The 27,574-nt window shown below is 39.0% G+C and overlaps 1 protein-coding gene and 1 long non-coding RNA gene across 8 annotated transcripts; both read right to left on the reverse strand.

The window, feature by feature from the left end:
* Positions 1–4,851: 4,851 nt before the first annotated feature.
* LOC143856542 (zinc finger protein 1-like) lies at positions 4,852–6,039 on the reverse strand. Its single transcript, XM_077366794.1, has one exon. The coding sequence runs from the start codon at positions 5,790–5,792 to the stop codon at positions 5,016–5,018; it is 777 nt and encodes a 258-aa protein (XP_077222909.1). The 5' UTR covers positions 5,793–6,039; the 3' UTR covers positions 4,852–5,015.
* A 7,921-nt stretch (positions 6,040–13,960) lies between these two features.
* LOC143856586 (uncharacterized) lies at positions 13,961–18,271 on the reverse strand. Of its 7 annotated transcripts, none has more exons than XR_013238284.1 (5): positions 17,361–18,271; positions 16,349–17,182; positions 15,201–16,255; positions 14,663–14,747; positions 13,961–14,539 (listed from the first exon to the last, which is right to left on the reverse strand). It is a non-coding gene; the product is annotated as an uncharacterized LOC143856586 (long non-coding RNA). The 7 variants fall into 7 exon arrangements; XR_013238282.1 differs by having other exon boundaries at positions 15,201–15,730; positions 15,984–17,182; positions 17,361–18,268; XR_013238280.1 differs by having other exon boundaries at positions 15,201–16,736; positions 16,820–17,182; positions 17,361–18,266.
* Positions 18,272–27,574: the final 9,303 nt, after the last annotated feature.

The raw sequence follows: 27,574 nt of genomic DNA on the forward strand, positions 1-27,574 counted from the left end.
CTCCCATGTTGTGTGACTCATCCTACATTTTCATTACATAGGACCTCACATAGATAGGGTGTTCCTAAGAAACGAGCTCCATACAATCATCCTAACCATTCGATCTATAGACACCTAGTTTGTAGCCGTCCATTCTAAAACTCCACAAATCAACACATACCATGATCCTATAGAGATGATTTCTTAGGGACACCCTACCTATGGTAGGTCCTATAGAATGAACAGGTTGGATGACTTAGACACCATGGGAAATGGCGTATATAGAGGGCTGCTAAGGCTGCGCGATACCTCAGAAACCTTTTCCCTATATATAAAAGGGAAAAGGTTTATGGTTAGGATTATAGGTTATGGTTAGAGTTATGATTTGTGGAGGTTTTGAAATGGATGGCTAGAAATTAAGCTCCTATAGATCGAATGGTTAGGATTATGGTATGTAGATTGTTTCTTAGGAACACCCTATCTATATGAGGTCCTATAGAATGAATGGGTTGGATGACTCAAACTACATGGAGATGGTGTATTTATATTGGGTTGCTCAGGGTGAGCGATACCCCAGAAACATGTTCCCGATATATATATATATATATATATATATATAGAGAGAGAGAGAGAGAGAGAGAGAGAGAGAGAGAGTTCTAAGGTTAACCTCATATAAGCTTATATGAGGTGACGCTCACAAAACATAAGGCGCCCACTTTGTTTGGATGATCCAAACCATTCATTTGCAAGGCCCCATCATAGATAGGGTGTGTACCAAAAATCAGCTCCATTGGATCATCCTAACCCCTCCAAAAGTGGAGGAGAAAATGGGCAGATTTGTGGGCAAAAAGTGTCTATCCATTTTGCCCTCTACTTTTGGATGGGTTAGGATGATCCAATGGAGAGAGAGAGAGAGAGAGAGAGAGAGAGAGAGAGAGAGAGCCTTTCCTAAAAATAGGTCTTGGAACAAAACTATCTTGCAGAAATAAGTAAATCAATGCTCAAGGCACCTTATGTTGCTTTTCTTTGGGTGACCCCCTCATCCAAAGCATCCAAAGGAGTCTTTTGTCCGCTTTTCCAATCATTGACTTGTGAAATTAAATATTTACCATTTATTTCTTAAAATAATGCTAAAAAAGGGGTATCCATTTGTTATTTTAAAAGTAACTAAAGAAATCAATACTAAATGTCCCCATTGTTACATGTCATATTTGGATGATATGCCACTACAATTACAGGGTGCTCTTGACATTTAGCTTTTGCGAGGGGAGTTTATCATTCTCAAATATATGTGTTTATATACAGGCAGCGATGTTGGACGCAATTTATAAACAGTAGCAGAGAGTATTAATTTATTATATTGAGTTGGCCGTTATCTCTTACCCCTAGCCATGTGGCACTTCTTCGCCCAATTCTTTATCTTTTTCATGCCCAGATTTATGGTTTCATACATGTTTCTTTGACAAGAATAAAACTTGAGACCTCTTACTCCAATGCTAAGTGGGAGTTTAGATGCATTTATCATTGTACCACTGCCATGCCTGCGACTACCACAATATATTCTATTGAAGAGACTTATGAATATTTCCTAATGTACCTACATATAGTATGCTCTTCACACACCGCATGTACTTTGAACAATATCATTGTTCACCTGTATATATTTTGAACAACATCTTAAGAAAGGTTCTCTCTTATATATTATATCATTGAATTTTTGTATTAAGTACTAAAAATAAGAGAGTATAAATCCTCAAAATAGGAACATTGTTGCTTCTTGGTCAGAGCAATAAGATATTTTCAAGTCTGAGCAATGCATATGTGGCATTTCCTTGGTGAGAAAAGAAAGACTACGAAATGGCTTTTGCAAAATTGCCTAGACACCCCCTATAATGAGACGAATTCACCTTGTCTCATATGTTTTAACCACCTTTTGTGAGAGCCTTTTGGGAAGTATAATAGCCTTTGACAGCTTGTTAAAACATACAAGAAAGGGTGAATTTGTCTTATTATCAAAACTTAGGAATTTGAGATGTGTCGATTATTTTGAGTTAGTTTTGTCGTAGCTGAAAGCATTTCAAACACCTAGGGTCCTTTTTCAACAAAAAATAAGGTATTTAAATTTCACGTTTTCTTACATTGCATCAGAGTATGTAGGCCACATACGATCCGCTCGCATATTCAATACGTCACACAATTTTTCATAGCTTTCATTTTAACCTTAATTGGATTGGTCCAATAAGAAGGGACAATTCACGCATTATTATTGAAATACATGAAAGCTGCTCCCATATGCATCCTTCCAACACACAAAATCCTCAAAGATGCTCTAACCAAATCCCCTACAAGATCCTTGTAGCCACCCAACAAATGTTGTTCCCATTCTTACATCATGTTGCATATATATTCATTTATTTTTCAATGGGTGAACAGGGGCTAGCTGCACCTGGACCCCTAGTGAGATGAATTATCAATTTGCTAGGCAATTTCGCATAAATCCATTTTGGGGCTCACTTTTGCAAGAGAGAACAGGCTCACTTTTTAGTGTACTATGTCTTATTCATTTAATTCATCTGAGGTGGCTGTTCTCTACTACAAATGTTAGCCATGAAATGTTTTTATGCTGAATTGTCTAGCAAATCTCATAGGGATTTGCTAGGCAGTTTCGCGGAAAGCCATTTCACGGCTGGCTTTTGCATGAGAACAGCCCTAGTCAGATTAACTAAATGGATAAGACAAAATCTGTTAAAAAGTGAGCCTATATGGCTGTTTTCGCATGCAAAAGTCAGCTGCAAGAACACGTTAACAGTAAAACTCTCTTTCCTCTTTATATAATAGATAGAGGGTTGCTAGGAAAACGGGTCCCGTACTGAAAAAAAGTAGGGGTGCAACTTGGGTCAGGTCGGGTTGAGCTTTTGCTAAAAAATGAATAGGACAACCCGAACCCGACCTGATTTCAAGGTAAACAAACTCTCAACCACAATTAAGAAATATCGACCCGAGTCGCACCCCTAAAACACAAGCACGGGATCCACTATCATGATATGTGCGCATAAAACAAAAAGAGAAGAGTGGAGAAATGCAAAAAACATTTTCAAATTGCCAAAATCGGTCTGCCATATTTACCCCTTCTTTATTTTCAGTAAAGGATCCCATTTTAGAAGAAAATGGCCACTCAATTCATAACATGCATACATGCATAGGGTCTTAAAGTTAGAAAACACCAATGAAATTTGGAAGAGCGATGATGCCATGGGCAGGCAGCCCATAGTGTGACCAAGAGAGGAACCCATTAAATCATGGAACGCCACAGGGCCTAGAGAGAAAGGCTGTTCCATTCATTTTGAAAATCAAAAGGATATTTTTAGTAATTTTAGTGACAAAAGAAGATAGAGGAGTCAGTTCTCCGATTTGTTGGGATCCGAACCTGTTCCCATATCATTCAGGGGTGCAACTAGGGTCGATTTTTGAGAAATCGGGTTGAGCTTTTACCTTAAAATAGGGTCGGGTTCGTGTTCGGGTTTATTCTCATTCATTTTTTAGCAAAACCTCAAACCGACCAGACCAAGTTGCACCCCTAATATCATTTTCCAATTTGAAAACTTGTGATTTCAGTTCCTGGACAATCCTCATGTTTAATGAGTATCAATGAGTTTAATGGACAAAATCAAAATCTAAGATTTCTGTGGAAAATTTTTAGTAGACCCTATTATCTTGTTTATGACGTTTAATTTCATGCCTCTTATGTAGGCATTTGGTTATTGAACTGGGATTTGATGCCATGTCTGGAGGGGTGAAGCACTAACTCTTGATGATTTTGGATTTGTGGCTATAATGTACTTTATAATCGAATCAAGCCATGCCAGTTCAAATATTTTAAAAAATACTAGCATGCAATACCTCCAAAAGGAAATAGTATTAACATACCAAAAATTCTTATATAGAGAATTGAAGAGTTCAAACTTTGAAAAGCATGCAAAACCCTAGAATAATGCCTTTCATTAGGTTTTATTTATGGATTTTTATATGATGTCAGCACATTGCTGCGCAAAATCAGGGCGCCGCCATTGATATTTGATCCAATGGCAGCCAACTTTTTATGAACTCAAGTTCGTGGGGATTAGGACAGCTATAGTATAATAAATGGCAAATTGGCAATCCAAATTAATATTTCCTTTTTTTTTTTGGGATTTGCTAGCGTCCATCGGAAAAGACCTTTCACGGATGGTCTGTTGCATCTGACAGAAGCCACATAGGCTCACTTTTCAGCAGATTTTGTTTTCATTCACGAGGTGGCTGCTATCAGATGCAAAAGACCATCTGCGAAATGCCTTCTGCGATGGACACTAGCAAATCCCCCCCTTTTTTTTTGTAGGGAACTGAGAATTATTCTCTTGTTTTGATAACGGCACCCACTTTATTATATGCTTCTCTGATTTGCTGTTAGTTTTTTTGAGAACTATACCACCTTTCAATACCTAAGTAGAAATTTATATAATAAAGAGATATTTCCATTTTCAAACAGGAGGAGTGGGGGTGCCTATATCATTCCCATTTCCTTACTCCCTTGTTTTCCTTCTCCTATTGCCATTCTGTGAAAGTGGAAAAATAGAAACAAGTAAACAGCCCCCTTGCCTATCTGCCTTTGGATATTGCTTGGGGAGCAAAACAAGGACAGAGCTTTAAGAAAGACACACCCATGTTGTCTCCACATTTAGGCAAATCTCCGGGGTTTGAAGAGATGGCTCTATGATATACAACTCCATGATTGATTATGTACACTAAATATAGAGAAGGAAAACATCCAATTCAACAAAGACAAAATCTCTAACATAAGCAAGAAGCAACCTATATTTGGATACTTCTAATTTACTAAAGTCATGAAAACCAAAACTATATTTGGATACAGCCAAAGTCAAGAATAGGAAAACAAAAGTTCTATTATGAATATGTACAGTATTCTTACCAAGAATGCCAAGACCATTATCTAAGAGAAAGACAGAAAAATAAGTTAAAAAAAAAAAAAAAAAAAAAACTTAGAGCTTGAGAGACAAATCAAGTTTTTGCAACTCATCTGGATGAGCTTTCAAACGTCTACCTGCCCACCAATACCCACCAACTGTCTCGTCAGGTGCCATTACCGGAGAACCCATCGTTGGAATGCTAGAACCCGCTTCGAACCTAGCTGCACCGCCTCTCGCTGGAGCTCTAACGCCACTACTGCCTATTTGATAATCCTCCATATCTAGTCTACCAATTGCTGGTTGTTGATCTATAGGTGGTCTAGACCACCCGCTTTGGCGTCCATAGGGAAGTCCATAGGCCGAAAAATATGGCTTATGGATCATTGAGTGGGCCTGAATGCCAAGAGATCTGTTGAAAGACCCATGAAGAGGTAAAGAAGCCATGCTCGAAAATCGATTCGGATGGTGGTGTCCGAAGGCCGAAGAAGCAATCCTTTGCTCTCTTTTAGCGAGAGTACGCTCGCGTTTGTGCGCGTTCTGGTGACCGCCGAGTGCCTGAGAACTGTAAAATTTCCTCTGGCAATAGTTGCAAGAGAAAACTCTAGGCTCCTCTTCCTTAGCAGGCGATGGCTGAGAGGAACCCGCGTTCAAATAATCGATTAAATTGAGTTCTAACATTGATCCGCGATCAGAATCCTTGTTAGAAAGGCTCAGATCTAATAAAACATCATGTTGATGTTCTTGTTTTTGTTGCTCTCCTTCTTCCTTGGCATTATCTTGGCAAAGAGGTTGAGTTGCTGAGATGCTTGATGTCTCAGAGAGACATGGCTCTATTCTAAGTGCTTCCATAAGAGAAGAGAAAGGTTTGAGGAATTCCCTTTGGACTAAGTTGTTGTATAAAAGTATGATTTTGAAAGCAAAGGAGATATATTTATTGATTACAGAATAAATAGTATGTCCTAAGTATGGAAGGGACGCCCTGTTTTACAGTTACATAATCTTATAATAGTAAACTCGAAAGATACTTCAAGACAAAAGAAAAAATAGGAAAGGGAAGGTGTACAAGGAAAACTCACAGGGAGTCTTACCTTTTCAAGGCTTTTTTTTTGGTCTCATCTCTTTTATCTCTTTCGAACGAAAGTGAACTCCTGAGAAATATATATTATATTTCACTCACAATATAATAATATTCTTGTTATTATTAGTAAATATTATAAGATATGGACTAACTCACCGACCTAATAAGTAATAACCACTACTCTTCTTCAAATCCCACAAAAATCTCATATTTACAATTTTTATAGTCGGGATTTCATGCCTTAGGATCTCAGAAAATAAAGGGTTTTTAATTTACCATAATCTCATTCTACTAAACAAGGAAATGTTTTAATGGCACTGATCTTCTCCAAGAAGCCTCTTGGAGTGTTGGGTTTCCTCTCGAGGTTCTAGGACCCCACCAAACAAAAGCGTAATGCTTGGTGGGCTGTTGATCTACCGGGCCACCACATCTACAGGTAATATCAAGCAAATAGACAATTTTTAGCCGTCTGATCATGTTAAAATTTAGGATGGAAAAAACCCAAAAGACCACTTTTGAGTTGACTAATTAAGATCATGGAATTGTGTAGGTGGGCAACTCGGGTCCGGTTGAGGCTAACCCGACCCAACCCGAGGAATGCATTTTCCAACCAAACCCGATCCAACCCGACTTCCTACCCGTGGCGTTCAACCCGAGCCAACCCGATGAACAATATCTTCAGCCCGACCCGAGCCGACCAATCCGACCCGATTTTCATATTAAATCGCGTTTTGACCATCTAAATATGTTGGCCCCACTTGTACTTCTGCTGCCAATATTTTTCCTCAAAATATGCAGGGATGTCATATAATTCATCTAATTAAGACGCTTATGGATCCAATATAGAAAGTCGGAAATGAAGGTCAATGCACTAGTTTCTAGTTAAGACACTAATGGAACCGTTTAAAACGGTAAATATTGAAAGTCTTAACTATTAAAAGTCTAGAAGTAAAAGACTGAAGGTCTAAAACCGTAAATATTACTAAAATTTGAAAAAAAAAAACTTAGCAAAAAATGGTCGGGTTACAATTCGGGTCGGGTTGCCCGATACCCCAACACGATTTTCAGTCACGTTATAAATTCCCAACCCGCAACCCGAAAAAAATCAACCCAACCCGCCAAAAAGGTCGGGCTCGAGTTGAACCGACCTGAGTTGCACCCCTAGAATTGTGGCCACTTTGGATTACATTATAAGTTTGCCACTAGGATTGATAGCATTCTCACTGATGATTGTAAATGGTGTCCTTACGAATCTAATAATCCTCATAATTTACTTTATAATAATCAAAATACGGCAACCAAGCAAACATGTTAAAGAATTAGCTTATGCTCTCAAACCCTTTAATTCCTACTGCAAGCCCATTGGTGGAAATTGTGGGACCCAGTGATATACACGGGTGGGTTTCACCAATGAGCATAATTCTGACTTAAGATTCATATGTATATCATAGTTACAAATATTTGTTTTGGGAATTAATTTCCCGGGAAGGGTGTATTTCAGGATATTTTAAATTTTGTTGTTATTTTCAAATTTATATAAAAAATTAGAAAAATAAAGGTTTTACAATATATAAAAATATAAAATTTAAGAATAAAATTAGGGCAGGAAATAATATCATTATATTTTCACGGCAAAAATAAAAATATGAAGATATCTTGATGATTTTTTTAGAGTCATGAGAAATTTTCGAGATTTTATTGTTTGACAAAAATATCGCGAAATGTTATGACATTTTAGAAAAGGGCAGTGATAAATCGACCCCCCAAAATGATAAATCGACTCCCCATGTGTCTCTCTCTCTCTAACCCAGAGGAGAGAGAAAGACACATGGGGAGTCGATTTATCATATTTGGGAGTCGATTTATCACTCCCCTTTAGAAAATATCATAGATATTTGCTAAACAGTGCACATTTTGTACATAGATACATCAACACGTACTATACCCACATAGACTAATGCCAAATCAGCGAAAAGCGGACCCCATCAAACACAATAGAAGATAACCAATAAGGCAGTTCCACATGTCAATATGGGTTGCCACTTGTCGTTAAGTGCAAGGATCGACATATGGCCGACAAGTAGGTGGGTAAGCTGACGTGGAGGATCCTCCCAATCCCACCCTGTTGCTCCCCCTAGTGCTGTCCTACGCTACATAAGCATTATGAATTATTATAACATGGTCACATCCTCCAAAGTAAGCTGTTGAGATAAGTATTACCCTTCAATTATTACCCCAAAGTAAGGTCCACTAAACACACAAAAATAAAGAGTATTAGATAGGAGTGCCACTGCTTTGTTTTTCCCCCCTTTTTGGCCTTTCATTTGTCACATACCCACATCATCTCTACCCTTGTCTGCACCCAAATTCAATCAAATCCTTGGAGGATTTCCATGTCTAATTCTCTTTCTACCTCTCTCACACACATATCTACCTAACCTTCCTGTCTATCAACCCTGTTGAAAAGCCAAAAACAATGGTCACAACTTTCCATCATACCCATATCTGATGAACCAGTTTAAAAGCTGAACAAACAAGCCCAAAATAGCCCCCACTCCCTCGAAGTAGCTTTCAGAACAATGTATCTTAAAGTCTGAAGGAACATACATCTCTGTACCTAACAAATAAAGCAAATACAATATGGGGTGGGAGTTAGATAAGTCATTGTTTCCAAAATCATCGGCCAATCGGAGGCCTCCACGTGTAGCGAATAAACTCTAAGAAATGAGGGAAACAACTTTCACTAGATTGTAGACGTTTCCTTGGTGTGGACCAAGTCCTCTTTTATTCAGTAAATCACTATGAAAATATGCACTCGGTCGCTTTTCGGATGAAGTTCTGATGTGGACTTGTTGGGTTCCAACAGACCATTTAGATTGAGATCAAGCATAATTGTTTACTTTATCTTTTGAAAGCGGCTTTCAAGTTTTATTATAGTTTTTCTTAAAGTGCTAACTAGACTTGGATTAGGACAGAACCAAAGAAATTCTAGTGAACCAAAAGACCCACTGCCTTGGTACAATGGACTACACATCTAGTGACAAGGAACTGCATGTGTTACAATTTCTTTAAAGTATGATAAAGATATTCATTTGATATCATTATCTTATGGGTAGCTTTCTTTATTCATTTTGAGGGCACTTGCCTCATTTTCTAACTTGCTAACAGAAGCTTTGAAGGCTACATTTCAACTTTTTCTGGCCATGGACTCTAGCAGTCTTCAACATTCTTGAAATCTTGAGTCGTTTAAGCAGTTCAACTCACATTCAGATCGATCACAAGCTGAACTAAGCAATCAAACTGACTAACTGGAATGAAGAGTAACATGGCGTCTTAAAACAAGCCCAAGCCGTGGCAATAATGGTGTGCCGGATGCAAAAATACTGCTAAATAGCATGCTTAAACGTGCGAGGAAAGGGCATTTAGAATACAATAGTAATAAAAATCAACCTAATAAGTGATATGTGGCACAATAATTGTTAATTGGCCTCCCATGTCATGTGAAAAATATGTAAAAAAAAATATTCTTAAAATAAGTAAGAATGAAAGTAAATTGGAAAAAAAAGGGCAGGGAATATCACGCCATGTGCGGAGTTAGATTGATGAGATTCTGGATCGAGTGGAGAGGTACCCAGCTCATTTCCATCATGTTTGGTGATCGGCTAATAGTGAGCCTGACCACCTCGCCAAATCAGGAGTTAATAGGATGAGCCTAGAGATTTTTTTTTTACTATATTCCCCCTTGATTTCTCTTGTTTGTTGCTTTTCCTTTTGGGCCCGTTTGGATACCTCACATTTTGTATTTGGATTTGGAATTGAGTTTTGAATACAAAATGAATAGATCTGGCAGCTCAAGTAGAGGGAGACAGAGAGGGAAGGGCGTACTTCCTATTGGAGGGGAGAGGTTGAGGAGCAAAGAGGGTGAAGGAAACTGCCAGATCTGTTGATTTCTAATTTCTTATTTCCAAAGCAAATTTAGAAATCTGATTTTTTTCACTGTCAGCTGCTGAATTAGAAATCCAAGAATTTGATCTGATCCAAATTACAATGCAAAAAAGGGCTGCAAATGTGAGAAATCCAAATCAAAATCTTCTTGGCATCCAAATGGGCCCTTTGTTTTTTTAGCTTTCTTTGTATTTCTAATCATCTCAGTCGTGGGACTCTCTCCCTTTCTTTTTAATAAAATTTAGGCCATTTTAAAAAAAACGCCATGTGCCAAACACACCATGGCACGCCGTGCATAATCAATAACCTGATTGGTTTATTGGTCAATTCAGGAACTACTTAAGTTTGATTTTTAACCTAATAGAAGAGTTGGTAGAAAAATAAAAAATAAAAAATTTAAGGTGCAAGGTTACAACATCATCCCACAGAGGTATGTACATGTGAAGATGACCTGAGGGAGCTCAACTGGGAAGATGACTTGACCGACTCCTAACCTTTCACAGTCACAGCAAACGGGGGACAACGGAATACATTAGACTTTGGAAAGAGACTGATGGGTGTTTCAAATAGTAACACAAAGAAAGTCTTACTTAAAATGATATCTCTTGGAGACAAGTCTATGAGGTCTGCTTTAATGCTATATTCTCTTTCATGAAACTGGTTCTGAACCACTACATATGCTAGATAAGGCAATTTCTGAAAAGCCTCGGGTTTCCATACTCATTGACTGCACACCTTCAAAAGACTGTCCAAGTGCATATGCTTCCAGCTCTTAATTTCAACTCAACTCAACTAAACTAAGCATTTGTCCCAAACTAGTTGGGGTTGGCTAATGAATCCTTTAGAAAATTTTCACGAAGACGGTGAAAGAATCTACCCTTCTCAAATTGAATAAGTCTAATCCTGACACTAGTTAGGTTTGTCGACATGGATCCGTTTTCTATGAAATGAATCCTGAATGGCGCACCTGTTATATGCAAGAACTTGAAACAATGGCACGTACCTGATCACTATGGCTAATAAGGTATCAAAATGATAGTGAATACAATATGGGAATTGACTGATAACTACATAAGTGACAATTTCCAGATACCAAGTCAGAAGATATGTATTGAAAGGTGCCTGTTACATCCATTGCAAATACCCATAAATCTCTGCCCTACATGGAGAGAACTGCCAAAATTGGATATGTAATAAACGAATCTTCGAGATGATTATACAGTCAATAAACCATAATAACTAAAATTATGTTGGGAGATGAAAAATTGGACTAGCAAAATGCAGGTTCTGTCAGGGTTAGGTACTGATAACACTGATTTCTAAACTTCATTGACGATGAATCTGAGAAACAACAGCCAATGTACTTACAAACTACAATACAGAGAAGAATCACCCAAAGGTTGCATTGAAGAACAAGAGCACCTCATGTGGCATGGGATTGGTTGATCACAGTAGCAATCTGCAGGCTGCAGCATTGCAAATGTTATGCTGGCAAACAGAAATTGCTACAAGGAGTTGTAGAAGGGGACATAGTTTCTTCAAGAAAACCCACAATGAAACTTCTCTGGAAATGAAAGTCTAGTTTATATAAGGAATGTATTTTATATACTAGTACATATTCTAGTAGCCGGCACCAAACGGCTAACGAGATGGCGGACAAACTTGCGCGGGAAGGGGTGGACCGGGAGTCTGTCATTGTTTCAGTTCAAGGCCCCCTTGATCTGTAATGGGATCTCATGTAAGGTCTGATATATTTGGGGGACGTCTTGTCCCCATGTACTGATTGCCATTATTGGCTTTATTAATATATTGTCATCTTTTTGAAAAAAAATATATTCTAGTAGACTTACAACAGGCCATTCATCGACCTATGAGTTAAACTATAAGCAACACTGTCTAATACATACATAGGGCATTAATAATATAATTTTGTAAAAAATGGGGTGTGAAAAAGGACTTCACATAGAAAGTTTAGCAAAGGAGGGGTGAAAATATGAATCCAATAAATGCACTTTTGTTGACATGAATATATATTCATCTGATATATAAAAGGCAAAATGCTTGGCGAGAAATCTCACAAGTTCTAAGAATGATGTAGGAAATATTGGAACAATCCTCATCGTCTCTAACCAATGGAAGCTGATAGAAGTATATGCAGACTGAACATTAGTGATGCCATTACAACACGAAGACTGATAAATATATGCAGAAGCAAACACCCTCAGAAAATGAAGAGTAATAGATTATGAAAATCGAAAATGCTAAAGGGCATACAAGACTCAAAATGCAACTTTCAACACTCAAATATCATTATATGAGACTGAACCTAGCAACCCCTAGAAGAAACAAAATTAGAAGAAAGAGGTCAAGTTAAAATCTGTAAATAATAAGTGAAGTGTTTCCTGATATATATGAACAAGGTGAATGCTAGGAATCCGTTCAGTGACATACATAAAATATGAAAATATGAATGGTTGTGGGGGGAAGGCAAATAATCAGTTTGAACTTGAGATAGCTGTGAACATGGAAATACTGTTATTATTTATTATGATGTACTTGCACTTTGAAATTTATATACCTACAGATGAAGCAAAGCTGGAAGTTGTGAAATATTTGTCACACTGGCAGCATAGCATCCTGGTATGTACTGTCAATTATGATTATTATTTTTTGAATGGTAAAAAGATTTCATGAGAAGAACAGAGACCGAGAAGGTCCCTGGACACCTAGTAATAGGGGTGTAAACGAGCCGAGCCGAGCCGAGCCGAGCTTGGCCAGGCTCGGCTCGGCTCGTTAAGCTCAAAGACTCGGCTCGGGCTCGGCTCAAGCTCGAACCAGGCTCGGGCTCGGCTTGGCTCGGCCAGGCTCACGAGCTTTATCGAGCTTGGGTTTATCGAGTTTCGCACATGTCAAAGTTCGGTAGCAAAAGCAAAGCTCGGTAGCAAAAGCACAAAAAAAATAATCATTACACAGAAAAGTAAAATAGTTATTTATATAGTTTAAAATGAAAAATTACGAAGAAAAGGTAGTATGTTATGACAATTAATAAAAAAATAACAAAAAATGTTAAAAGTTATGATAATTACAGGAAAAAATTAATTTCTAACCGTTTGATTTGCGATGATGTTGACAAGACATACCTACCCTCGGTACGTTATTTTTGCTTTTTGCAAATTATGTCGACTTTACCAGCTTTAACGAGCCGAACCGCTCGGGCTCGGCTCGTTAAGCTTAAGGAGCCGGCTCGGCTCGGCTCGTTAAGGATTCGAGCTGAGCTTTTTTTCGAGCCGAGCTCGAGCGAGCCTCCGAGCCCGAGCCAAAATTGACACCCCTACCTAGTAATGTACTATTGTTAATTGAGAAAGAGACTTAAGCGAATATTTTTCGGTTTTTTTTTTTTTTTTTTGAATGGTGACATTTTTTTGGTTTTTCTTTTTGAATAAAAGGAAGGGGAGTGATAAATCGACTCCCATATATCTTAAATCGACTCCCTATGTGTTTGTCTCTCTCCTCTTTCTCTCTCTAACCCAGAGGAGAGAGAAAGACACATAGGGAGTAGATTTAAGATATTTGGGAGTCGATTTATCACTGCCCTAAAAGGAATTATGGGAATGAATATGTTAAGCGAATATTTTTCAGTTTTTTTTTTTTTTTTTTTTTTTGAATGGAAATATTTTTCAGTTTTTCTTTTTGAATAAAAGGAATTATGGTAATGAATTTGTTTTATTTTATGTACAGGTAGGCCCAAAGTATGCTCTATCAAAACCCGTGAGCAATTGTCACACCTGGAAAATTTGGCTAAAATTGTTATAAACCCTAAGTCAAACACCTTTCACCACATAAGCTGATTGCTGACATGAAGATTCACATAAAAACAATCTTTTAATGTTGCTTCTCCAGTTTGGAGTTTAAATTTTAAAAAATGGTTCTTATTCCCCATAATCCCATGCCATGTTTTGACAACATTCACGAATATAACATCAAATCCAAACCGTCCAAATTCCCAATATAGATTAAATTAATGAGGGAAGTAGCATATGTATTCCAATACATGTCCTGTACTGTGGAGTTCGGATAAGAGTTGCTTGTTCTTTAAGGAGAACCCTTTTTTTTTGAAATGGCAAATATATAATATAAAAGAGAGAGAAACAGGGGGCCCGAGATGGACCACACCCAAGGATACAAGGAGCATAAAAGAAAAGGAAAAGAAAATTACAACTCACAGCGGAAGATAATCAAACCATTCAAGAACCGAACACCTAACCCACGCCTAGCCAACGAATCCGCCTCCCCATTGGCCAATCTCCGCACATGCTTAAAAACAATAGACGATCCCGAGATAAGATAATCAATTTCGTCAAATATAGAGGCAAATCTCCAAGGCGGAGGCACCCCACCCATGAGCCACCGAATCATATTTAGGGAATCATCCTCCACATTTAAGGAGAATTTATCCTTCAAAACCATCAATATCTTCTAGATCTACTCTTGTCCAATTGAATTCCCTAAAATCTTCAAGCAGTGATGCGTGTTCTTGCTTAGTTCTGAGGCTAGATCAAAGACGATAAAATTCCTGCACTTCAATCATGTTAAGCACTGGGTTAGCCTTTGACAGATACCATAGTTTGGGAGTACTCATGGCATATAGGAATTTAAACTTTCGCAGTTCATAATATGGTTGAAAGAGCAATATTACCTGAGTAAGATCTTGTACAATTTCTGATGCCAAGTCAAAGTATGGAAAAATGAATTCCGAGACTAGATGATGCCAAGGCTTGCATCTGTGAAATTAATTGTTGAAGTTGTTTTAGTGGTCGGTTTATGCTAGATTCAACTTCGTTCTCTGAACCATCGAGCATTTTTAAAGGGCCGTTTGGATATGCAGATTTTAGAACCTTGGATTTCCTCAAAAATCATAAATGGGAGACGAAATAAGGAGACCAGCCATCGTTTTCTGATTTCTAGCCCTTCTTTCGGTCAGCAAGAGCGTAGGAGATCATCCCAAAAAGTTTTAGAAATCTCAGGATGGGGAAGAGATTTCTCAAACTTGGATTTCTTAAAATCCAAGATTCTAAAGAGAAGCAAAATGGACGGTCGCCTTCTTCTCTTGTCTCCCACCCAAAATTTTGAGGAAATCTAAGATTCTAAAATCCGCGTCTCCAAACGGCCCCTTAACAACAAATAATTTCATTAAAAAAAAGGTGACCGAGAAGGTCAAAGACAAGAGAAAATACATTTAGCTGATAAAACAAAGACTCCAGTAACCATAGGATCATGAACCCCTTGAGGAGGCAAAAAATCGAAAATATCCTTTCAACCACGAACCGTGCTAGCCCATCAACATCCACATATGCCAATCTTTGCACATGTTGAAAGGTCACTAAAGCGTCCTCAAGACGATTAAGGATCTCATCGATCATATGTGCAAATCTCCAAGGGTAAGGCTAAGTCACATTCATCCACCTGATAACATTAATTGAGTTTCCTTCTATAATCATCACTAGGGTCTACTATCCTCATACCCTGTACTAGTGCACTAGCATCAGCTTCATTTGAGTCCGTAATTCCAATTGGGCATAAGAAAGCCCATTTGGCTACAGCCCTCTCATCCCCTAGGACGCCACCCACTCCAGCTGGACTAGCATTACCTAGGCTTGACCCATCAACTTTTAACTTTAGCTATCCTTTGCTTGGGGGATTCCAGGATGGCGAAGGGGTATCTGGGTATGTACCTGTCCCGCACTATTACATATTTCTTTCGACCCTGTCCATAGATCATAGGCAAGGTTTTAAATGTCGGTTTCGGTGTCAGTTTCGGCCACAACTGAAATCGAAATTCCGGTGTAAATCTTAAAATTTCAGTGGAAATTGTTAAAATTTCGGTCTAGGTCCCGGCCAAAATCCGAAATTTCAGTATTTCGGCCAAAATTTAAAACCATGATCATAGGCAGAGATGAAATTCAAGCTTGGGAGGGGGGTCCTTACCCAAGATATTGTTATTGTTAATATGTTATCACCTTAGTGTACAGAGATAGCGCATTCGTAGTCAATCCCCTGAATATTCTAGCATTTCTTTCCTTCAATATCACCAGTAGCGTTTATAGTAGCACCACTCTCCATAAACTCCTTCCTTCCTTTTTCATGCCAATGAACAGACATCCAGGATTCCACTAGGTCTGGTAGTCTTAGTGGGAAGATCTAGGACATCCCAAATCTTGCTAGAATCCTGTCCCAAATCTCCCTAGGTGTCCACACTAAATGAAAATGTGGTCCCCCATCTCCCTCGCCTCTGCACATAATGCTGGTCAACAATGATCATCTCATGGTTTCTAAGATGGTCTACCGTAAGGATCTTATTGAGAAGCCAGCTAAACACACATACCCTGGGAGGTTTTGGTATGCTCCACGCTCTGGCTATATGCAAGGGCTGAGAACCAAGCACAATATGGTGGTAGAATGACTTGATGTTGAAGGTTCCAAACGAGCTCCAGATCCAAACCCTTTTGTCATTACCAGTCTTTTTTATATAACAGGCGTCCAATACCTCCAGTCGAGCAACCCTGTCAATCTCCCTGTCAAAGAAGTTCCATCTGAAATGATATCCTTCCTCAATCCTATCATAGCGATCAGCTACAAAAGCATCCTTATCCATGGCCGCCCTGTACAGCTCCAGGAACAACTGTACTAGCAGCGTCGAGCAGAGCGATAAGCATGGTTTTAAATTTCGGTTTCGGGAATAATTTTGGCCTTGGCCGAAACCGAACTTTCGACTGAAAAACAGAAATTTCAGCCGAAATTCAGTAAAAAAAAATAAAAAAGAATTTTATCGAAATTTTAGCCGACCGAAATTTACCAAATATCGGAAATTTCGGTTTTGGTGCGATTCGGTTTCGGACTTGATCGAAATCCGAAATTTCAGATTTTGGTGGGGATTTAAAACCATGGCGATAATCATGTCAGAATTTTATTATCTCGCCCTTGTAAACTCTGAATCTAATTCCTTCATTGGATTTATCCCTTTGTTGCAAGTTTTTCCTCCATAGAGTTAACTTTCTAAACCTGTATTTATCATCTGATATCCAATGACCTGGAAGGGTGCCATACTTGTTGTCAATGACTCTGGTCCATAGTTGCTCATCCAATTGTACTTCAAGATAGCAACCAATCTACGATATGAATTCATTTGCTCATCCAATTGCGCTTCAAGATTCCTTGCCTACATATGAAAACAAGGGTTAAAGTTTGTAATCAGATAGAAGATAAACAATAAAGAACAAAGAAAAATTATTGACATGCTAATCGAGATATTCCTCAATTTTCATTGATGGCCTACTTTAAGGTCAGTTATGTAAAAGTAAAGTCATGATGATAAATCTCAAGGTGTTAGTAATCACCTTAAGTGTGTTTCCTATTACTACTAGCTGCATTTGCAAATGATGTGCATATTCTTTCTATTTTCCTTCACTAATCAACAATGTAAGGGTCATCCCTACAAGGCGACCATGGTAACTTCTCTTTCCACTATTATGAGATCTTCACCAGTGGAAGAAAACTCAAGAAGTAAAACATAAAAGGTACCCTATGATTGCTTCCTCCCCGTATCTATCTTACTTGTAGTCTGGCCTTCATCCCAAACTTCATTAGGACGAGCATTCAAGCACCAGAAGGGCTCAAACTTGGCTTTCTCACAAATGTACATTGTGGAAGGAAGATGCTGGAACCTACCACCTCAAGAGGTCTGGTAGATAGAAATTTGGAATAAACTTATAAACACTACTAGATTGATGGCACTGTTAAACTTCACGATAGATCACCCACAAACCCAATTCGTATGGAGAAAAAGAGGAGAAAATGGAAGAGAGAAAGGTAAGAGATGAAAGGGGAAGAAAGATAAGGGAAGAGAATTTGTGGAGGTTGTTACTCCAACCCCACGTCTCATATGTTTTTATAAAAGTGAAAGAGATGTATTACATAAAGTTCCAGTAGGGCAAGTATAAGTCGTCACATGATATACTGCACGTCTTCTACCACTGCAATTGTCTCCCCCTGACTCATAGTCACATCCTCTGTCAACAACACAACATCCTCTACTAGAACCAGCTCCAAATATAGCTAAAAGCCCTCTGCGAAGTAATAGGGAAGCACAGGAAGAAAATCGTCAAGGAAGTAGCACAGGACACACAAAAATATGGCAGCCCACGACAATAGTCCACACATAGAAACTACAGAAATGAGGGTACCCCAATTCAAAAAAGATTGCACAGCAGTTCACACATAGATAGGAGTCACATGAAGTTACAAATCCTTCACACACCATTGGGGGTGGGGCTGGGGGGGACAATCATCAAGCTGCTTCAAGCCAAGAGATTCCTCCAGAAGCCTTCAAGATAATGTGGATCCCACAAGACACTTCCAACAATTGAAGATTAGCTAAGACATCACAAGAGAAGGGAATAGAGGTAAATTTGTCTTTTGAGACTTTCAAGTTTTTGTTCATTGTTGCATTTTTTTGAATATGGATTTTGGGAACTTAATTAATATTATGAAGTTTAGTTAAAATTAGAAGTTTGGGTTTTGTTACATAATAGTAGTATGTTATATTAGGAGTCATAGTTTAAGTTATGAAGCTTCTATTTTGGAGTTTTGTAGCTTTGGTTAGCTTCCTTACTAAACTTTGGTTATGTCTAAAGTCTAGAGTTAGAGTCTATATAGTGTAGGCCCCTGGCCATGTTTTGAAGTAGAGAATGACAAAAAAAAGGGTTATTATTGAAGGATCTCTTCTTGGATGAGTGATTTTCCTCTTGATCGTGGGTGTGAAGCCTAGATCTAATCTACTCCATTGGAGTGAGGCCATTGAATGCCAGCAGGGTGATTTCCCAGCTTATGTTGGTTTCTAGTTTCTAGTAAGTTCCATCTCCTCATCTCCTCATCTTGTCTTCCTGGATTGGCTATACTTTACCAGAAGGCTGTGAACGTGAGTCACGACCGACTCAAATGGAATCAGATGCATTTATTTAGATTGGTCGATCGGAGAGCAAACTCTTTAACAGATGGAATAAAGCCTGGGAAATGGAGGGCTCACCTATTTTCCGCAACAAATCCCGTGTGACCTTGGAAAATAATACATGTCTTTCAAATCTAAAAAGAGAAAACGGAATGAATCTTCTGCCTAGGGATTTCACACTTTCACAAACGGAGGTTTGAGGGTTGCTTATTTCGTTGGGTATGTAAGGGTGTCAATTTTGGCTCGGGCTCGGAGGCTCGCTCGAGCTCGGCTCACCAGGCCTAATTTAGGCCAGGCTCGGCTCGGCTCGGCTCGGCTCGTTAAGAATTTAATATATTTAAATATATATATTATATATTAATTTATACATTAAAAGGGTTGTCCAGGGAGTGAAAGGCGGGGGGGGGGGGGGGAGGGTGTCACTTCATTTTTGGAACCCCATTTGTTACTAGGACCACCCCCCATAGTGTAAAAAAAATAGTCAAATTACACTAGTAGGGCTGTCCAGGGAAAATAAGGGGTGTGAACATAATATAACCCGAGCTCAGTAAGGCTCGCGCCTGACCGAGCCGAGCCGAGCCGAGCTTTTGAGCTTAACGAGCCGAGCCGAGCCTGGCCAAGCTCGGCTCGGCTCGGCTCGTTTACACCCCTATGGGTATGTGTGTGGTGTAGAAAGTGGAGGGATATGGTGTGAGCCCTAAAGAGACCCGTATTTTACTAAAAGTACTGTACGGCCTGCACCGTAGGTCGGCCAAAATATAAATAGGTTGGCCCCAAAAAATTTTGGGGTTTTTGCAAAAGCAGTCTTTTACTTTGTTTTTATTTGCAAAAAAAGTCTTCTTGTTTGACAATTTACAAATAGAGTCGTACGTTTGAGTGAATTTTGCAAATCAGGTCATGTCATTGGTTTGTGACCAAAATGCCCATAGTAAATATCTTTACTCATAAAAAGACCAAAATGCCCTTGTATTTTAAAATACAAACTACTTTATAAAAAGACCAAAATTCCTTATGTATATACTAGCATTCTTATACATGAAAAGACAAAAATTACAGGGCCTACTCTATACATGGGCTCGTGTGGAGATCGTGGGACCTACCCAATCATAGTATTCTTGGCCTATGCTATGCATAGGTGTTAAAAAAAATGAGCCCACCCTATCACAACATAATCTGTAAAATTGTGAACCCTAACCTATACATGGGCTCTACCCCATAAAAACATAAGACAACTTGGTGGGCCCGACCTGATGCATGGGTTTGAGTTGACCTGGTGTGACCGGCATGCCCTATCAAAACATATCCGTGAGCATCATGGGTATTTTGGTATTTTTTAAAAGATAAATTTCATCTTTTCTGACGCAGACATTTTGGGCTTGTTAAGAAATTTTTGTTTTCTACGCTGGGTATTTTGGTCATAAACTGATGGCATGATCTGATTTGCCAAATCAACCCAAAAGTGATGACTCTAATTGCAAATCGTGGGAACTAGAAGACTCTTTTTGCAAATAAATCAAAGTAGAAGACTTCATTTGCAAAAACCCCAAAATTATTTCCAAAGGATGATCATAGCTGATCTATAGAGGAAATGCATATTAGGAAACCTCTATAGATGGGAGGGTTGAAATCATCATAAGTAAATAATCTTTTGGGCACAACCTAACCTAAAAAATCATCTCTATAGGATCATCTTAACCCTCCAATTTCTAAAGGTTTAAAATGAAGGGCGCAGTACCCAAAAAATCATCTCCATAGGTTGATCCTAACACTCAGTTGATGTTTCCATACTTTGCCGTCCATTTTAAACCAAAAATTGCCGCCGTGGAGCACAGTTGCCAATCATTTTTCCAATGTCATGGACATTAGGAGAACCAAAATTGCTGCTTGTCCCAGATCAAGAACAGGGAAGAAGAAGTCGCAGTCCTCTCTTCAAGAACAGCTTCTTCCAGGCTAGACTTACTGATGTGCGTCGATGAGTTCAAGAATCATCATTTCTAAGGCCTTGGCCACTAGTAAAAGTCAAAATATCTGCCAGTATAAATTATATCAACGGATAGCCGACAGGTAGAGACCTCGTCGGTAAAGCCTCTACCGGAGGATACTTCATCCGCCGGTAAAGGTTAGAGTTTCACCACCAGTCTCTCCCGCCATCTGTAAGACCAAAGGAGATCTTCTCCACCAGAGATCAAGCAACCCATAGATGCAACAGAAGATCCAGTATGGTCAATCACTGTCATGGCCGATCAAGATGAGTTTTTAATCTTTCTTTTGTGTTGTATTTATATGCATTGTTATATCCGTTTAGAGTAAGAGGAATGCTAGACTCACCGGAGCCGTTGCAAAATAACAGGGAAAGGGCGCCCTCATTGGTCAAAACCAATTTAGGATGCGCAGAAAATCACAGTCATAACTGCCATAAAGCAGTTTTAACCAATGAGGGCGCCCTTTCCCTGATTTTTTGCAAGGGCTCCTGTGAGTCTAGCATTCCTCTTAGAGTAATAAATATTGATTTGATTAGATCCTTTGCATTTGTGATCACGACTATTGAATGCCCAGATCCTAGTGTTAATAGGACCTTCCATGTGAGATATGGATCACTTCATGGAAGCTAATTATGTATAATTTACTAATCATGGGTTTCTAAATGGCTAAATAATCAAGTTTTAGGCTTAAGCAAGCTAAGCGACTAGTAACATGGATTTTTATTTTATTTTATTTAATTTGTAACAAGGATTATTAGCGAGGCATTAGAAAAGAGGGAGAGGAGTCTGCTAACTTTGTGGCATTAAAATCCGACTTTCACTTGTTGTAAAGGGTTGAGATTAAAAAATCTTAAGTGTTGTCAGCCTCAGTTGGACTTTTTGTGCCTCGAAATTAGTCGCCGTGTCAGTTAGACCACCTCTACTTTTCTCTTGTGATTTGCAAAGATCTCATAGCCCACAAAACTACAGTGTATACAGATAAGTCTGGATGTGCTGGTCTCTCTCATGATATGGAATTAGCTAACGATTTGGTCAATTCCACAGCTTTTTTGAATTTGGTAGGGATACAAGCTCACTTCCTTGTCTTTTGCGCATGTGTCAACGAGTGGACATTAGAAACAACTGCCCATATTTGTAAGGGAAATGATATATTCACACCCTTTTCTTCCCTATTTGTAAAGATGATAAGACTAGTCAGTGATGAATGGGAATGGGAATGTCATGTTGGGTATATCATATAACCCATGTATGTTCTAATATAAGCCCAATAGGTAATGGACCAGGTGTAGTGGGCCCATTTGGGCTGGAGCCCATTAACCTCTTCTAACCCTAATGTATCTCTATATATAGGGGCTGAAGGCAACAAACTTGGTATTCCAAACTAGATACCTTGGGTGTAATGCTTTAAGCATGCTGCTTAAACCCTAATAACCCTAACAATCTTAAAGCATTAAGAGCCCTAATTTTCCATCGCTTGATTGGCCGTGGGTTTTCAAGATTGGGCGTGGGTTCTTCTCCAAAATCAGCCGCCGGAAGAATTTCTTATTTTTCGACGAAACAGACGAATCACGCTTTAATTTGGCAAGGGGATTCATCGCTTGACGTTTCACACAGAAACATAGATTGTTTTGGGTGTGAGCCTTTTGTAGGAAAGTAAAGATCATATACACCAAAAATCGGTGTGGCTTGCTACCTGCTTTCGGTATCCGCTTCCTGGTTGGGATTCTGAGAATTGATTTTGAGCCCAACTCGGTTTCCAACTTTATTTTCCAAGATCGTTTTGGGAGTGGGTTGATTCCTCCGGAAGTTAGTTTCTTGGGAAATCACCTGTGAAAAAAAAAAAAAAAAAAAAAAACCCTAATTTTGGAACGTTTGTCTCTCTCCTACGCTCGTGGTTTTTTCTTCTCGCTTGTGGGTTTCTTCCATCCTCTGTCTGCCACTCTCTCGTAAGAGATTTTTTGATTGCCTAATCTTGTGATCAAACAGATCTCGCCTCTTTATTGAAGTTTTTGAGCGGATCCCCATTCCTTCTGTAATTACGATAACTGCCCTCAATCTTAGAAAATAGATTACTCACTCTCTCACCGCCTATTGGATGCATTGGTTGGAGAGGTGGGCAGAGCTTATACGGGATAGTAATTCCCAACTAGTCCTTCGGCAGCCTACTTGCCTAAGAAGGAGTTCTGAAGTGAAAATTTTGTCGGGGTAAACATCTTGGTGGTGGAAATTTTTTGGGCGTGGATCTGGGAAAATCTGCTCGAGCAAGAAGCGAGACAGATTTGGGTGTGGTTTTATTCCACACAGAGACAGATTCGGGCGTGGGTTGTTTTACCCACGGACACGATTTGCTAGTGGTTTCGTCTCAATCCAAATTCTGTTTTGGTCATGGGTGGTTGATTTTTTCACTCTCATCTTGGTGGTCGAAACCCATCTTGCAGTTACCCTCCTTTGCCGAATCCTTTGGGGTTGTTGGGTGCTGACATCAAGCCGTTTGGAGCTGAATTCCGTTGGGGCTGATTCCTTTGGTAATCGTTTCTCGATCGTTCTTCGCGGTTCGGTTCGATTCAGTTTTTTTTTGGATTGGGTTCTCGCGGTTCGTCAATCAGGTGCACTCTTTCCAATTTTTAATTTCACTGAAATATATAATGGAAAAGATTTCTATGCCTTTTGAGATGGTCAAACTTCACTCATTTGGTGGATCTGAGTTTACCTCATGGAAGCGAAAGACTCAATTCAGTCTAAAATACATGAACTGTTTCTACACTGTTTTGAGTACCTTTGCTGAGACGGATGAAGACGTTGATGAATCTCAATGGCTTAGGGATGAGGATTTCTGCAAAGACTACCTATTGAATTGTCTTTCAGATCGTCTTGCAGAAACCTATAGTAAATTTAACACTGCTAAAGCAATATGGGACAACTTAGATGCTAAATTCAAGAAGGAGGAGGAATTGTCCAAGACCCATCTGGTGGACAAATTCATGGATTTCAAGTTTCAAGAAGACAAGGAAATCACTCCTCAAGTTACTGATCTAGAGAATTTGAGATCTAAGTTGAATAATGAAAAAATAGCAGTCTGTGATTCGTTTCTTGTGGGTGCAATTATATATAAATTACCATCTGCATGGCATTATTTCAAAACCGAGATGTATCGGAAAAAGGTGCAAGTGGGACTGGATGATCTCAAACGATTCATTCGAATCGAAGATGAGAATCGAGCTAGGAATAACTTGGAGATGGTTAGACAGCAACAGTCTGCTGCTAACGCGGTAACATATCCCAAGAAATTTCCTCGGAAATCCAAGTCACCTAAAAGTGACCATCCCAAGTTGGAGGCCAAAAAGACTATCTTTCAGAAAAAGAAGGGCAAGTGCCACAACTGTGGGAAATGGGGTCACTTTGTTGCAGAGTGTAAACAACCTAAGAAGGCTAAATCTGACACACCACAAAAGGAAGCTCATATGATGGTGGGCAGTGCTGCGCCTAAGAGTTTTATTGCCATGTTAGGCAATGGTAAGGCCAGTACTTCTTCAGACTGGTGGTTAGATACAGGAGCCACCTGTCATGTTTGCAACTCGAAGAAACTACTTACGGATGCTGTTGGCGTGAGAGAGACCGTTACAGTGGCTAGTGGAGCTGAGGCAGAGGTGACTCACACTGGAACTGCGAACCTGGTCCTTTCTTCAGGTAAAATACTAACTTTAAAAAATGTTAAAGTAGTTCCTGCTATTCAAAAGAATTTAATTTCTATTAGTCTTTTAGACAATGCTGGCATGTGTTCATCTTTTTTAAGTGGTAGAGTAACTTTAACTGTTAACTCTTATTATTTTGGCTATGCTTTCTTAATCGATGGTATGTATAGACTGAGTTTAGCAAATGAAACCGTTAGTCAGGTTAGTTCTACTTTGATTGATCCTAAGTTGTTACACACTAGATTGGGACATGTGAATTATAGGAAAATGGTCACACTTGCTAAAACTTATAATATACCTTTAGATACATCGATTAGATTTGACAGGTGTGAAGTGTGTGCACAAACCAAGATCACTAGAAAACCTTTTCGTTCGGTTTCTAGGAGCACACAACTTCTTGAGTTAATACATTCTGACCTCTGTGACTTTAAAAGTTTCACTACTCGAGGTGGTCGGAAGTATTTAATCACATTTATAGACGATTTTTCTAGATATTGTCATATTTATCTCCTAAAATCGAAAGATGAAGCTTTTGATAAATTTAAAATTTTCAAGAATCGTGTTGAAAATCAATTGAACTTGAAAATTAAGCGATTTAGGAGTGATAGAGGAGGAGAATACACTTTGACAGAGTTCAAGGAATTTTGTGCCTCTAAGGGCATAATACTTGAAACTACTGCTCCTTACTCACCTCAATCTAATGGCATAGCTGAACGTAAGAACCGGACGTTAACTGAAATGTTAAACTCTATGTTATTGACAGCTGGCATGCCTACTAGCTATTGGGGAGAAGCAGCTTTAACTGCAAATCACATCCTGAATAGAGTACCACACTCTAAGTTGCCCTCTACTCCTTATGAGTTATGGCATAAACATCCTTGTAGATATGACACTCTTAAGACTTGGGGCTGTATTGCTTATGTGAGGATACAAGACCCTCGGAGACCTAAGGTAGGACCTAGAACCAACACTTGTGTTTATCTAGGTGGTGCAGAAGATAGTGCTGCTGATCGGTTTTTGGATCTATCTACCAATTTGGTTATAGAATCTAGAGATGCAGTATTCTTTGAGAATAAATTTCTCAGAGATCATGGCTTGAACCTACCTGGCGATACTGAAATGGTTACAGAATCGCATGAAGAGTTTGAACAGAATACTTCTGACACCTGTCCTACACTGATTTCTACATCAGAACCTTTAAGAGTTTCTACAAGAGATAGAGTACCCAAGAACTTTGGTGAGGATTTTGTGACCTACCATGTAGAGAATGATCCATCAACCTATAAGGAAGCGATGAGATCTAGGGACTCTTTGTTGTGGGCAGAAGCCATTGATGATGAAATGAGCTCTCTGTTACAAAATCAAACTTGGCAGCTAGTCGATTTGCCAAAAGGGGCTAAGACTGTAGGCTGTAAGTGGATTTTGAAGAAGAAACTTAATCCTGACGGATCCATAGCTCGGTATAAAGCACGTTTAGTAGCTAAGGGCTATACTCAAGTCAGTGGGATAGACTACTTTGATGTTTACTCACCCGTCTGTCATTTGGCAACGATAAGAATTCTTCTTGCTTTGGCTTCTATTGAGAAGTATGTTGTGCATCAAATGGATGTAAAAACAGCTTTCCTTAATGGAGACCTCACTGAGGAAATCTACATGAACCAACCTGAAGGGTTTGTCATGGAAGGTTTCGAGAACAGAGTTTGTAAGTTACACAAATCTTTGTATGGTCTTAAACAAGCACCTAAATTGTGGCATCAAAAATTTGACAAGGTAGTAAAGAGCTTTGGTTTTCAGACCAGTTACTCAGATAAATGCCTTTACTATCGTTCTGTGTCGAATAAGGTTGCGATTATTTGTTTGTATGTAGACGATATGTTGATTCTTGGTTCCGATCTCTCTGTAGTGAGTGACGTGAAAACCACTTTGGCTCAAGAATTCGACATGAAAGATCTTGGTGTGGTTGACACCATTCTTGGTATGAAAGTAAGTTTTGAAAGGCAGGGGATTACTCTTAGCCAAGCCCATTATATTGAAAAACTACTTTCTACATGGGGATACAGTGAGTGTAAACCGATTGAGACACCATTTGATTATACCAAGAAGCTGATCTCTAATGGAGGAGACAGTGTGAATCAGTTAGATTATTCTAAACTGATTGGTAGTCTCATGTATGCTATGAGTTGCACTAGACCAGACATAGCATTTACAGTTGGCATGCTGAGTCGTTTCACTAGTAATCCTGGCCATGAGCACTGGGATGCCCTTATGAGGCTGATGAGATACCTTAAGGGTACTCAAGGATATGCTCTATGTTATACTGGCCATCCTCCTATCCTGGAAGGGTATTCTGATGCATCATGGGGATCAGAATTAGGAGACAGTAAATCTACCAGTGGTTATGTTTTTACACTGGGTGGAGCCGCTGTTGCATGGAAGTCAAAGAGACAGACTTGTATTGCTCTGTCATCTATGGAATCAGAACTTTATGCTTTAGCTTCTACAGGAGATGAAGCAGAGTGGATAAGAGATCTGATCCTGGACATTCCATTGACCCATTTAAAGATTAACTCTTTAAGTTTGTTCTGTGATAATCAAGCAACAATTACGATTGTGAAAAACTCACTCTTTAATCGTAAGCGGAGACATGTCAGGCTGAAACATGCCACGCTGAATTATCTTCTAGAACAAGGTATTATCACTTTGGTTGATGTGAGATCGAAGGATAATTTGGCCGATGCTCTTACGAAGGGACTGAACAAAGATCGAATATTCAAAACTGTGGGGGTGATGGGGTTAAAGACAGTGTAGATGTGTCTTAACCTACATTCATATTATTTTGAATTTTTCGAATCTCCCTATCTTGGCCAAGATAAGCACTTGATATGTTTCAATGATGTTTACAGTTATCTTTATGTCATTCCACATTTGAT

The sequence above is a fragment of the Tasmannia lanceolata genome, unplaced genomic scaffold (genome assembly GCF_043159265.1).
Source record: "Tasmannia lanceolata isolate RefF3 unplaced genomic scaffold, GAP_Taslan_0.1 ptg000023l, whole genome shotgun sequence".
Classification (NCBI taxonomy): Eukaryota; Viridiplantae; Streptophyta; class Magnoliopsida; order Canellales; family Winteraceae; genus Tasmannia; species Tasmannia lanceolata.